The 15,168-nt window shown below is 37.9% G+C and overlaps 1 protein-coding gene across 4 annotated transcripts in view; it reads left to right on the top strand.

The window, feature by feature from the left end:
* Window positions 1-15,168, top strand: part of LOC143038805 (uncharacterized) — a 283,401-nt gene that overhangs the window by 171,371 nt on the left and 96,862 nt on the right. For all 4 annotated transcript variants that reach the window (XM_076208350.1, XM_076208351.1, XM_076208348.1 and 1 more), the window contains 2 exons: window positions 1,127-1,204; window positions 6,242-6,457. In XM_076208350.1, the coding sequence (XP_076064465.1) occupies window positions 1,127-1,204; window positions 6,242-6,457 (294 nt within the window). The remainder of the gene's footprint in view (window positions 1-1,126; window positions 1,205-6,241; window positions 6,458-15,168) is intronic.

Genomic DNA, 15,168 nt, shown 5'->3' with positions numbered 1-15,168 from the left:
GTGTGCAAACACCATACACTAATTTAAGAACAATTTAGATACTGTGAAATACAGAGATGGAACACCACAAGCATAGCTCCCCATCCCATTTGATACAATTAGGTAAATATGAAAAAAAGTGACATCTGTAGTATACTAATCAAACATCTACAACAACCTTCCACTTACACTGCATAACACATCTGTACAAAAATACATTCAGTCAAATCACTAAACAAATACTCCTAAACTAACCATTTAACTCCATCCTCCAACATAGTGTTCCATACATTAGTCCCACAGAAAAATTCCGCCTAAGAGAAGCAAGAACTACACTTGCATCTAGCACTAAGACAGTACCAACACAGAATCAGCCTTTTTGCAGAATCAAACTGCCCTTTATGCAACCATCACAAAGAAGGTACAGAACATCTCATATTGCGCTACTCAATCCTAGCCTACCCAGACAACAACACAATATCTTTTCCTTGAGTGATCTGTAGACCAGTCTGTGGGTCTCCTGCTGGAGAGACCTTGGGCAACAAATTTATTGATCCAGTGTCTGTTGCTCTTTACCCAGGAGCTGTGGGCCTCCTGCAAGAAAGACCAGGGTCATTGGATTGATTGATTGTTATTGTTGTAAATATAAATTTCTATGACATTTTTTAACAGTGTGTCAAAGGACTGTGTCAGAAGGCACCAATAATGTTCTGTGGGACCAATAGTCAATACTTGCAAGTGATAGTCCTGTTTAATGGACATCATAGACATATCTCCCATCTTTCCTTCTTCAAAATTCATTAACACCTTCACCTCCATCTGGAGGTGTGGTCCCAGGGGACTTGCAAGTAATCTGCAGGCTGGTGCCCAAAATTAAGATGTCAACTTAAGCTGTATTTCCTTCACATTCTTACACAAGGAGAGCAATCTCTGCATGAAAGGAGTGGAAGGAACATGTGTGACAAGAGTGAAAGGGGTGAGGATTTCTGTCCTCTGTACCTAGGTACTTTGCTTTACAGTGATAACAAAGACAAACTATCCAGCAACATTAATAAAGAAGATCTATACCAAGTTAAAAAAGTGGTGTATTGAACCTTGTGATAGTAGTTATTTCAGTTTTGTAGTATTATAATATGATCATTTTCAGGTATCTGTTTGGGAAAATGTTACACCGAGTTCTCATGAGACCAGTTTAAACAACAGCCAGTATGCAGGACAGAGTTTGGTGAGTTCTAGGTAGTATGATATCAGAGTGCACTATGCAAAAAAAAAAAAAGTGATTTATAATGAGTGCAAGTATATGTGGATATGAACAAAATGGAGCTTCCTGTGGTGATATCATGTTCTGAAAGGAGACTGTGGCCCACAGCATGACCCATATTTCCAATGTGGACCCAATTGTGTTCAGGAAGTAAGCCACCACCTGGAGGCTAATACTTGATCTCTGGAACAGGCCTAGAAACTCATTCATTTCATTCTCTCACTTCCTTGTGACCTATTTTTATCATTTTAGTTTTTTGTTTATTCACACAAAGAAGTCCAGCTCCAGCTCCTGTCCTCCCACACCTTCCAGCCATTGATATTAAAGCCAACCCAGGTCCCTACATATGTTCAACATGCACAAAGCCCATAAGTTAGACACATCTATATTGTGCAACACATGCAACTCATGGGTCCATGTGGTACATCCACACAAAAACACATTCACACCCAGATTACTAAACAACTCTTCAAGACAAACCACCAAACTCAATACTTCACCAGAACTCTCTAGACACCAACTCCACAGAAAAATCCCACTCAGCATTAAAACACTATCAACCTAGAATAGGCCTGGCCACAGAATCAAACTACTCAAGATGCACCCACCACACAGTAGACAAAGATCACCTCATTGTACAATGCCCCACACAACATGATATTTCTTCCCTGAGTGACTTAAGGGCAACCCTTGTGGCCATAGCTAGTTACCTGGGAGTTGTAGGTCTCTTGCATGAGACACCTGGGGCAATGGATTGATTGATTCTCTCATTTAATACCCTCCTATAGCCTCAGCAGTCCCCTTGGTGCTTCAAGGCCTCTGTTTACATTAAGTTTCAGTATAGTGCCTCCAAAGAGCTCTGCATTCGTGTCGACATTTGATTCAAACTCACTGCCATTTTTACTTTATTCTTCTTGATTTTTTTTTTTTGCATTTTTTCTTGATAGACACTACTAGCACTGTTGTAGATCATTTTGGGCAACCACAAGTGCTTCCTCTCCCGCTCAGTACAACCCAGGCCTCCTGCTCTCCTTGCGCTATTGAGAATTTCATCTTATTCAGTAGCTTATGGAGCTCTAGTTGGCGCTGTTGACTGCTTGGTGGTAGGAGTGATTGTGTCGACAGCACTGTATGGGGCAGAAACATAGAACACAAGAGAGGAAGAGTTTAAATGTGTTCAAGATGAAATGCCTGAGAAATATGGTAGGGGTTACTAAGTTGGATAGAGTGAGAAATGAGGAGGTGAGGAGTGTGGGGGTGGAAAAGGACTTGGGAGATTAGGTTGATGAGTATTGGGATGATTTGTATACATACAAAGAATGAGTGAAGAAAGATTAATAAAAGAGGTATGGAAGGCAGAGTGAACATGAGGGGACAACCAAGGATGAGATGGATGGGGTAAAAGGAGCATTGGGAAAGAGGGGAATGTTTGTTGAGGAAGGAAGGGAGAAAACAGAAGATAGGGGTGAATGGAAAATGGTTGTGTATGGATGATACTGTGATACATGGAAGGGAGTGGGTGAGAGATAGGGGGTTAGGGAGTATGTGGATGAGGAGATGGAGAAGGGGTTCACCAATTAGATGAAATGGCCTTACTGTGGATGTGCTGTGTCTTGCTGCATTGCATCCAACCTAGGGCAATGGGCAAGATGCAGGGATGACCTGTCATCTAGGAGGAGCCAAGATAAGAGGGAGGGAGGGGTGGTAAATGGGAGTGGAGTATGTGGGAATCAAATGGGTGCAAATGGATTTATGCCTTTTGATTTTGGCTACCTCCCTTGTAAAGGGGAAAAAGCCCTTGGTATATATTTTACCTAGTTGTATTTTACGGGAAGAGAGCTATGCTTGTAGTGACCCACTTTTGTATCTTTCCGCATCCAGTTTGTTCTTAAAGTCATGTATAGTTTTAGCACTCACTGTTTCCTTATTCAGTTTGTTCCAGATATCACTCTGTGTGGGAAGTTGTTCTTTTTCAGATCTCTTCTGTAACTGTCTTTCTTAAGTTTCTTCTTGTGTCCTCTTGTTTTCCCTCTGTCCCACTTTAGTAAGTCATCTCTATCAAGAATTTCCATCCCTTTTCATAGTTCTGTAGATGGTTAGGAAATCACCTCTTTCTCTTCTTTGTTCCAGGGTTGTTAGATTTAGTTTATCCAATCTTTGTTTGTATGTCAAATAGGAGAGTGTTGGCGCCATCTTTGTCGTTGCTCTTTAAATTTTTTCTAGTTTATATTTTCTTGGGAACTAGGTGACCATAGTGTCACATCGTATTCCAATTTTGGTCTTATCAGTGTAACTAGTATTTTCTTAATCATTTCTTTATCCATGTAATCAAAGGCCACTTTCATTGATCTTAATAAGTTGAAAGTTTCTCAGACTAATTTATTGATGTGTTTGTATGGTGTCATGTCATTTGAGATAGTTACTCCTAGGTCCCTTTCCGAGTTTACTTTATTTACTTCTTTTGTACCAATTTTATATTAACATATTCTATTTTTGCTTTTCCAAATTCCATTATGCTACATTTCTTTATGTTGAAGTTCACTTCGCACTTCAGACTCCATTTCCAGACTTGATCTAGGTCTTCTTGAAAAGATTTGCAGTCTTCCTCTGTACTTACTCTTTTGAGTAGTTTCACAAAAGAAATAAACATAACACAAAAAGAAATCAGTGATCAAATTAAAACCCTTGATGTCAGAAAATCACATGGCCCAGATGGAATTGCAAACTGGATACTGAAGGAATGTATGGAAGAATTAACTGACAAAATATATAATATAATTAAATCCTCACTTAAAGAAGGAAAAGTACCATTGGACTGGAAAAAGGCAAACATTGTACCAATTTATAAGGGAGGTGATAAAGAAGATCCATCTAACTACAGACCGGTGTCACTAACAAGCACAATAGCAAAAATTTGTGAAAGAGTTGTCAAAAACAGATGGGTTAAATACCTGGAAGAAAAAATCTATACTGAACCCAAATTAATTTGGATTCAGACAAGGGAGATCATGTACAACAAATCTGATCTGCTTTTGCTCAAGATTAGTAGACATAATACAAGAAAGAGATGGATGGGCGGACTGTGCTTTTCTGGACCTGCAAAAGGCATTCGATAAGGTACCTCATAGGAAATTAATAAATAAGATAGAATCAAAGGGTGGCATCAGAGGAAAATTATTGGAATGGATGAAAGACTTCCTGATTGGGAGGAAAATGAGAGTTGTAATTAGAGAAAAATTCTCCAACTGGGAAGAAGTAAAAAGCGGTGTCCCGCAAGGATCGGTACTGGCCCTGATCATGTTCACCGTATACATTAATGACATGAATGAAGGCGTGGAGTGCTATATGAATTTTTTTGCAGATGATGCAGAATTACTTAAGGTAAAAACAGAACAGGACTGCAACTCATTGCAACAAGATCTGGACACGATATGGAATTGGACTCAAAAGTGGGAAGTGAAATTTAATATAAAGAAATGCAGTATAATGGAATTTGGAAAGAGTAAAAACAGAATATCAAAAGATTACAGAGTTGGAGAAGAAAAAATAAAAAAAGCAAACTGAAAAAGATCTTGGAGTGATGATTGGAAAGGACATGAAACCTGATAAGCATATAAATAAAATATTCGGAGAAACCTACAATTTATTGAGGTCAATCAAAGTGGCATTTACTTATATGGACGAAGAAATGATAAAGAAAATACTAACTACACTAATAAGATCAAAACTTGAGTACGCAGCATCACTTCGGACACCCAGTACCAAAAAGAATATTAAGAAATTAGAAAGATTACAAAGAGCAACAACCAAACTAGCACCGACTCTCGCCGAACTAACATATGAGCAAAGACTATCCAAACTGAACCTACCAACTCTGGAACAAAGAAGAGAAAGAGGAGATTTGCTGACTATCTACAGAATAATGAAAGGAATGGAAGTTTTAGACAGGAATGACCTGTTAGTGTGGAACAACGGTAAAACGAGAGGACACGGAAAAAAACTGAAAAAAGATAGTTATAGAAAAAACTTGAAAAGGAACAGTTTCCCACACAGAGCGATTAATACATGGAACAAATTAGACAACAAAACAGTATGTGCAAACACTATACAAGATTTTAAGATAAAACTTGATGCGGAGAGATACAAAGACGGGTCACCACGAGCATAGCTCCCCTCCCGTATATTACAACTAGGTAAATACAACTAGGTAAATACATCATCTGCAAAGAAGTTCATATAACATTCCACAGCTTCATCCATATCATTTATATGAATAGCAAACATTATTGGAGCCAATAAGCCTTGTGGGACTCCACTTATCATATCTTCCCAATTTGAGTTCTTGTCTCTTAAGTTCCACCCTCATTTTTCTTCTGCTCAAGAAATTGTTCATCCATTCCAATAACTTTCTATGTATTCCACCTATTATTTCAATTTTTCTTATTAGCTTTTTGTGTGGTACTTTGTCAAAAGCTGTTTGTAAGTCCAAAAAAAGCATAATCTGCCCATCTGTCTCTTTCTTGTATTATTTCTATTAATCTTGAGTAAAAGCATATTAAGTTTGTGGTACATGATCTTCCACTTCTAAAACCAAATTGTTTAGGATTTAGTATTTTGTTCTCTTCCAAGTGTTTAATCCATTTCTTCCTAATAACTTTTTTGCATATTTTTGCTACTGGGCTTGTAAGGGATACTGGTCTATAGTTTGTTGTATTTTCTTTGTCTCCTCCTTTGTATATTGGTACAATATTTACATTTTTCCAATCTTGTAGTACTTTTCCTTCTTTGAGTGAGAAGTCAATTTCATGTTGGGGGATCATCCCACATTTGTGAGCTTTCAATTGTAAATACAGACCTAAAATGCTTGATCATAACTTCAACCATTTCTACATCATCAATATATTCTTTATTTCCTTCATGCAGTTAAACTATTTTGTGTATGTATATACGTGTTAGACTTTTATAGTATAAGAATGTCTTGGTTATGATAGCTTATCTTAGTTTCAGAATGTCTTGGATCCCCTCCTAGCAGCCATAGTATTAACTGCTTCATATGATGGTCCAGAAACTCTAGATTGGAAAAAAAGAAGGAAGAAAATAAGTTTTTGTATCTTAGTGGTCCTCAAGACTTTGCTGAACCAGGATGATAATGGTGCAAGAGAAGACTGTATGAAAAAACTTCAACAGGTTTTGAGAATATTCCATGAGATTCAACAGGTAATGTAAGAGAATGATATATGCAGTAAATACAACAGGTGGGGGAAAAGAATACTGCCACCAAGTATTTCCACTTGGATCATAAGAGGCGAGAAGAAAGGGACGGGAGTGGGACTAGGCATCCTTCTCCTTGTAGCCCCACAGGGGACAATCCTAAACGAAAAAGTAAAGGCATAAGAGGGTCTGGGAGTTTTCCGACCAGCACCCTAAGGTTTGGGTCTTTTAATGTGCGTGGATGTGGTACAAATGAGAGTAAAAGGGAAAGGGATAGGTAGTATGTTTGTGAGAAGGAAGATGGATGTGTTGGCTTTGAGTGAAACTAAGTTGAAAGGGAAGGGTGAGTGTAAGTTTGGGAGTGTAAGTGGGAGGTTATCAGGAGTGAAGAGAGGGTGAGGGAGGGAAGGGGTGGCTATTCTAGTAAGAGAAGAGATAGGTAAACGTGTAGTGGAGTGGAAGGAGGTTTCCTCAAGGATAATGTGGATGAAGGTGAAACTGGGAAAGGAGATGTGGGTCTTTGTAAGTGCATATGGGCCTGGCAGTGAGAAGAGTGTAGAAGAAAGGGAGGCCTTTTGGATAGATTTAAATGAGTGCATAGAGGATTTAGGAAGAAATGTCAATGTAATAGTACTGGGAGACCTTAATGCTAGGGTAGGAAATGGTCCAATGGATGGAGTGGTTGGGAAATGTGGAGTTCCAGGAAAGAATCGTAGTGGAGAGTTGATGGTGGAAATGTGTCTAGAAAGAGAGTTGATGATAGCAAATAGAGTGTTTCGGAAGAAAGTCAAGCATAAGTACACATGGGAGAGGGTGGTGGAGGGAAGGGTGGTAGATAGAGCGTTAATGGATTATGTAGTGGTAAATAGGACTATGATAGGAAGAGTTAAGGATGTACATGTGCTAAGGGGAGAGGGTGGGGGAATATCAGATAATTTTCTGGTGTAAGGTAAGTTGAGAGTGGAGGATAGATGGAGAAAGAGGAAAGGGACAAAAGGTAGGGAGGTGCTTAGAGTGAACTCTTTAAATGAAAAGGAAAAGGAGGAGTACAAGAAGAAGCTGAAGGAGGAGTGGGAGGGAGTGAAGGATAGAATAGAGCTATGTGTGGAGGAGGAATGGGGATGGTTCAAGGAGGGAGGCACAAAGTGTGCAAGGATGGTGTGTGGAACAAGAAGGACAGGAGGAATAGGACAGGAGGAAATAGAAGGAAGGGTAGTGAATGGTGGGATGAGGAAACAAAGAAGATTGTAGAAGAGAAGAAGCGAGCTTTCACAGATTGGTTACAAAATAGGACAAGGGAGTCATATGAGAGGTACAAAGAAAAGAAAAGAGAAGTAAAGCAAAAGGTAAAGGAGGCAAAGAGGAGAGCAGATGTGAAGTGGGGTAAGAGTATGACAGGAAATTTTGAAAGTAATAAAAAGATGTTTTGGAAAGAAATTAAGAGAGGAAGGGGAGGCGAATCAAGTAGAAAAGAAAAGGTAAAAGGTGCAGAAGGAGAGATTATATTGGAAGAGAAGGCAGTAAGGGGAAGATGGGCAGAATATTTTAGAGAGTTGCTAAATGTGAAGGAGGATAGGGAGGGAAAGATAGTTGCAGTGGGAAATGCTAAGAAAATAAGAGTGATGAATGAGGAAAATGGAGGAGAAATAAGGAAGGATGATGTGAAGGCAGTTGTTAAGATGATGAAAGCAGGCAAGGCACCTGGTCTGGATGGATGCCATGCATAATGTCTAAAAAAAGGAGGTACAGTGATGGTGGACTGGTTGGTGAGGTTATTTAATGTTTGCTGGAGAGAGGGTAGAGTACCGGAGGACTGGAGGAGTGCCTGTATAGTTCCACTTTACAAGGGAAAAGGGGACAAGTGTGAATGTAGTAGTTTCAGAGGGATTAGCTTGTTAAGTGTAGTTGGGAAGGCTTATGGGAGGATCTTGATTGAGAGGATTAGGAGAGGAACAGAAGGAGTAATTGGTGAGGAACAGTGTGGATTTGGGACAGGTAGAGGTTGTGTAGATCAGATCTTTGTGGTAAGAAATATGTGAGAAAGCTATAGGAAAGGGGAAGGATGTTTTTTGGGCTTTTATGGATCTGGAAAAGACTTACGATAGGGTAGACAGAAAGGCACTGTGAGAGGTTATGCAGATATATGGGATAGGAGGAAAGCTTCTGGGAGCTGTCAAGAGTTTTTATGAGAGTAGTAGAGCTTGTGTCAGGATTAGAAATGGAGAGAGTGAGTGGTTCGAGGTAAAGGTGGGACTTGGTCAAGGATGCATTATGTCGCCCTGGCTGTTCAACTTATACATGGATGGGGTAGTGCGAGAGGTAAATGCAAGGGTAGTGGGTCAGGGATTGGAGATGGTTAAAGAAAATGGAGAAAAGCAGGAGGTGAGCCAGCTGTTGTTTGCTGATGACACTGCGCTTGTGGCAGGATCAGAGGAGGGACTGAGGAAGTTGGTGACAAAGTTTGGGAGAGTATGTGATAGAAGAAAGCTAAAGATAGATGTGGGTAAAAGTAAGGTGATGAGATGTACAAGTGGTGAAAGTGGCAGTAGACTGGAAGTGAGCATTAAGGGAGAGTGACTGGAGGAAGTGGATAGTTTTAGACACTTGGGTGCAAATGTGGCAGGAAAAGGTGGAGTGAAGGTGGAGGTAGAATGTAGATTGAGAGAAGCGAGTAAATGCCTTAGTGGATTAAAGAGTGTAATGAGGAATAGACATTTGGGAATGGATGCTAAGAGGAGACTGTATGAAGGAGTGATTGTGCCAACAGCACTGCATGGGGCAGAAACATGGAATATAAGAGAGAAAGAGAGAAGGAGTTTGAATGTGTTTAAGATGAGGTGTCTGAGAAGTATGATGGGGGTTACTAGGCTAGATAGAGTGAGAAATGAGGTGAGGAGGAGAACAGGGGTGGAAAGGGAGTTGGGAGATAGGGTTGATGAAAGAGTATTAGGATGGTTTGGACACATGGAAAGAATGAGTGAAGAAAGACTAGTAAAAGATGTATGGAAGGCAGATGTGGAGGGAGTGAAGATGAGGGGACATCCTAGGATGAGGTGGATGGATGGGGTGAAGGGGGCTTTGGGGAAGAGGGGAATGTCTGTTGAGGAAGGACGGGAGAGGACAGAAGATGGGTGAATGGAGAATGGTTGTATATGGATGATGTTGTGATGCATGAGGTGGAATGGGCAGGGGGATGGGGGATGAGGTAGTATGTGTGAGCAAAATTTGATGCAGCCTGAAGGGATTTCTCCCCGTCCTCTCCTTTTATGCATAGCGGGATGGAGAGGGGGGGTCACCAATTTAATGAAGCGGCCTCGCTGTGGATGTGCTGTGTCTTGCGACACTGCTTGTGACCCAGGGCAGTGGACAAGGTGCAGGGATGACCTGTCATCCAGGAGGTGCTAAGATAAGAGGGAGGGTGGAGGGGTGTGGAGTGTATTCAGGGATGGAATGGGTGGGAATGATTTTATGCCTTTATCTTTTTGGCTACCCCCCTTGTAAGGGGGAAAAAGCCTTGGTGTACAATACAAAAGTGGTATGTGATGGTGATCAGATAGCCAGTAGTCATGAAAGATTGAACAACTAGGTAAATACAGACTTGCAATTAGAATTTGGGGGTAAGAGTGACAAAATTAAGTTTGGGAAGGGATTTTCTTCACATCATGGTTGGTGTACATCACCTGGGCTCAGTGGTAGTTAGAAATATGGGAAAGCAAATCTTAAATTCTAAATCTATGTGATCTATACTTGTGGGTTTGATGATAACAATTATGGTAAAAGCAGAAGCCTGTAAAAGATAGACATGACCATAATTAAACAAACATAATCAAACAAACTGTAGGCAAACATATTGATTTAGACATACATTGATAATGAGCTATGATAATACACAACGTTGCACTATAATAATTATAACAAAAGCTCACCCAAACACTATAGTCACTTGGTGAACACACATAAGATGGAGAGATGTTAACAGCACTATGTAGGAGAGAAAAGAAATTACCAAGATCTAAGCTGGTTGCCTATGCTGATGTGACAATTTGAATCTAATTTCAAAGACCACATATAAATGAATTACAGACTATCATAATGCAAATATTAACACACAAAATACCAATACACACCAAATAATATGCAAAATATCAATATACAAAGCACATACAGGTACCTCATAGGAAACTAATAAATAAGATAGAGTCAAAAGGTGGCATCAGAGGAAAATTATTGGAATGGATGAAACACTTTCTGATTGGGAGGAAAATGAGAGTTGTAATTAGAGAAAAATTCTCCAACTGGGAAGAAGTAAAAAGCGGGGTCCCGCAAGGATCAGTACTGGCCCCGATCATGTTCGCTGTATACATTAATGACATGAATAAAGGCGTGGAGTGCTATATAATTTTTTTTGCAGATGATGCAAAATTACTTAAGAAGGTAAAAACGGAAGAGGACTGCAACTCATTGCAACAAGATCTGGACACAGTATGGAATTGGACTCAAAAGTGGGAAGTAAAATTCAATATTAAGAAATGCAGTATAATGGAATTTGGAAAGAGTAAAAATAGAATATCAAAAGATTACAGAGTTGGGGAAGAAAAAATAAATAAAACAAACTATGAAAAAGATCTTGGAGTGATGATTGGAAAGGACATGAAACCAGATAAGCGTATAAACAAGATGTTTGGAGAAACCTTCAACTTATTGAGAGCAATCAAAGTGGCATTTACTTATATGGACGAAGAAATGATAAAGAAAATACTTACTACACTAATAAGACCAAAACTCGAGTACGCAGCATCACTTTGGACACCCAGTCCCAAAAAGAATATTAAGAAACTAGAAAGATTACAAAGAGCGACAACAAAACTAGCACCGACACTCGCCGAACTAACATATGAGCAAAGACTATCCAAATTGAACCTACCAACTCTGGAACAAAGAAGAGAAAGAGGAGATTTGCTAACTATCTACAGAATAATGAAAGGAATGGAAGTTTTAGACAGGAACGACCTATTAATGTGGGACAACGGTAAAACAAGAGTACACGGAAAAAAATTGAAAAAGGATAGTTATAGAAAAAACTTGAAAAGGAACAGTTTCCCACACAGAGCGATAAATATATGGAACAAATTAGACAACAAAACAGTATGTGCTAACACTATACAAGATTTTAAGATAAAACTTGATGCGGAGAGATACAAAGACGGGTCACCACGAGCATAGCTCCCCTCCCGTATATTACAACTAGGTAAATACAAAACAATATACAAAATACCGAACTACAAAATATGAAATATTTATCTATGACAAGTGAAGTTCTACAGTGCTAATGAATGACACTACAATACTCCCCTCGTTTGTGACCTGAATGTAACCTTAATTGGTCTGGTCTTGTCTATACTGTATTTCCCCAGCCTATATATTTCTTCAATTTCTTTCGCTATTTCCTGTTCACCTTCTTGAAATATTTTTAGTACCCTGTTCACTCTTTTTTTCTCTTCTCTTACTCTTGTAGTCCTATTTCGATTATGTTTCCCTTCCATTCCTAACATAATTATACATTTCTTTTTATCTGCTAAGTCTCTTATTATATTCTCCTTCTCTCTCATCACTTTAATAACTGTGTCCTTAGTGTGTTCCTTCATTTGTTGTTTCACTATATCTCTAAATTCAATTTTGCTATTTTCCTTAACCTTTTTCCAACCACTCACCTCTTTTTCTATGGACTCTTTATTCTCTTTATTATTCCTCTTTAATTCCTCATTCTCATCCTTTACTTCTTTTAACTGTCTTTTTAATTCCTCTATTTCTTTATTTAGGTTTTGGTTCTCCTTTAGTTCTTCCAATTTATCAACTCTTTGTGTAATCAGTGCAAGTCGACTTAACCTAACCTCCCATTGTTCGTTCATTTTTGTTAATTTTTCCTCTAGACTTGCTAATCGGTTGAGGTCATCTCCTCCCTCATTAAATCCATAGAAGTAATTATCTCCACCTTCCATTGAGCTGCTCTTATCTATATGTCTAATTTTTACATTTTTACTAATTTCTTCAACTTCACCTCTATTGTCTGTGCACCTTTTGTTGACATTCCATTCCATCTGATGTCCGGGGCCCATTCATCCCCTTCCTAATTTCCTTCCATTTTCCTCAATAATCCCTCCTTTTCTCCTTTTTCACCTTCCTACTACACCACAAGCTTTCCCCATCCCTACTAATACAACACAGGCACTCCCTCATCGTTGATATCCATGAATTTTGCCTTTTTTCCTGGACTTCCCATCTTCGCTGTCACTTCGACTATTGTGTGTGTGTGTGAATTTAGGGAGTAGGTTTTCTTGAATACATTTTCTATTATATAATACAGCATACTCAGCATTGGATATCTTCTTCCTTAATCTTTCTATCCTTCTTGCTATTTTCTTTTCTGTGGGAGGAAGGGAGAACACAATATCACCAAATGAAACCATAAAAGCCTATGCTCTAGGCATCTTCTGGTAACTTTATTTTGAATATACAAATCATGATCATATATACATTGTACAAAATAAACTAGGAAAGGTACTTCAGTTTAATTTCTTTTCGGAACTTCGTGGGATGCCCCAAACAGCTCTAGGGTTCCATACATATTTAATTGAATATCAATTGCAGGTAGGTAATTCCTTATTAATATGGCTTCCAAACATTTTAATTTTCTCTCATTGGTGTTCTTTGCTAAAATCAAAGTCTTATTGTTCAAAACTTCCCACAAAATGTTCATCTTATGTACTTTTGAATTTTGTGATTTTATTTCACCATTTTGCATATGAAATGTAAGCCTTTGAGACATAGTTTGAGCTATGTGGCCAATGTACTTGTCATTGCAAAGTGCACCATCTTTGTTGAAAGGGCATGAGTATTTGTACACAATATAACTTTGTTTTGATTTATCTTTTTCTCCTGATAAGCTATTTTTCATAATTAGTGATGAAGTTCTGGGGTTGCAATAATATATTACCAATTGTAGGGAGTCCTCTTGCTTCTTGGGTTTACATTTTTCATATACAATATTTTTCAGGACTTTTTCATCTTTCTTGTATGCAGATGACATTGTACTTTGGTAGTAAATATTAATATTATCATTTGAATTTTCTATATTACCTAGTTCAGAACTGAATGTCTCCATTTTATTTTTAATTTCTCTATCAATATCATACATCGGGAACCCATTGTTTGTTAACATTTACTCGATTCTATTCAATTCTTGATGGAGAAGGTACCAGTTAGAACATATTTTAAAAGCTCTTGTAATGTACACATGTGTAATGCTGATTTTGTATTTTGATGGGCAGTCACTTAATCCATTGTCAGGAGGAAAAGATCAATCAAAACAAAGTTACGTTGTGAACAAATACTCATGCCCTTACAATAAAGATGGTGCGCTTTGCAATGATGAGTACATTGGCCACACAACTCAAACCTTGTCTCAAAGGCTTACATTTCATATGCAAAATGGTGCAAAAGTATTGCACATTTCAAAAGTACATAAGATGAACTTAGTGCGGGAAGATTTGAACAATAATACTTTAAGATTTTAGCAAATAACACCAATGAGAGAAAATTAAAATGCTTGAAAGCCGTATTAATAAGGAATTATCTACCAGCAATTGATATTCAATTAAATATGTGTGGAACCCTGGAGCTGTTCGGGGCATCCCACGGAGCTCTGAGAAGAAATTAAACTGAAGTACCTTTCCTAGTTTATTTTGTACAATGTAAATATGATCATGATTTGTATATTCAAAATAAAGTTACCAGAAGATGCCTAGAGCATAAGTGAAATATCGTAAGTAATGTATTTGTTTTCATTTCCAAATTCACTATAGTTTCATTTGGTGATATTGTGTTCTCCCTTCCTCCCACAGAAAAGAAAATAGTGAGAAGGATAAAAATTTAAGGAAAATATCCAATGCGGAGTATGCTGTATTATTTAATAGAGAAAAAATAACAAAAAAAAATATATATATATATATGTATATATATGTATATATATGTATATATATATATATATATATATATATATATATATATAAATATATATATATATATATATATATATGTATTGATATACAGTGAGACCTCTCATTAACGGATGTTAATTAGCTGTGTTTTTGGTGTTTTGGAGTGGTTTTTGGGTGGCATAGTGATTGCACGCACTAAACAACAGCACCAAAAACACCAAAAACACAGTGAAAACACGGCAAACACAGCTAATTAACGTCCGTTAATGAGAGGTCTCACTGTAGATGTATCATTCTGAAAAAGGATATGTGGCAGTAAAAGTATTGGCATGATTATATTTCTGTTTTGCAGTCATGATTTCCTTTTATGATGAATACAGTTACTATCTGAGTTACGACCTAGATTGGTTCCGACCAACCAGTCGTAAGTTGGATCCCATTAAAATGGTCGACACGAGGGTTATACTCTGGGATACATGATATCAATCTGTTGCATTTTTAAGTAACTTTTTCTACTGAATACTATTATATACAAGCTGTTTACTGTTTATCAATTATATGCCTTTTATTTTAATTTTTATAATTTTTCTTAGTATATGATATGAAAACTTACAATATGAATAATGCCATTGTTAGACATAGATACGATACAGGCCACAATGCTGACTGGAATATTACTAAGATTATCAAATATGAAAACCATACTATGAAACGTAGATG

This window comes from Oratosquilla oratoria, chromosome 25, assembly GCF_046742065.1.
Source record: "Oratosquilla oratoria isolate Oo_2021 chromosome 25, ASM4674206v1, whole genome shotgun sequence".
NCBI classification, from domain to species: domain Eukaryota; kingdom Metazoa; phylum Arthropoda; class Malacostraca; order Stomatopoda; family Squillidae; genus Oratosquilla; species Oratosquilla oratoria.
This window is presented reverse-complemented; position numbering and strand designations above follow the sequence as displayed.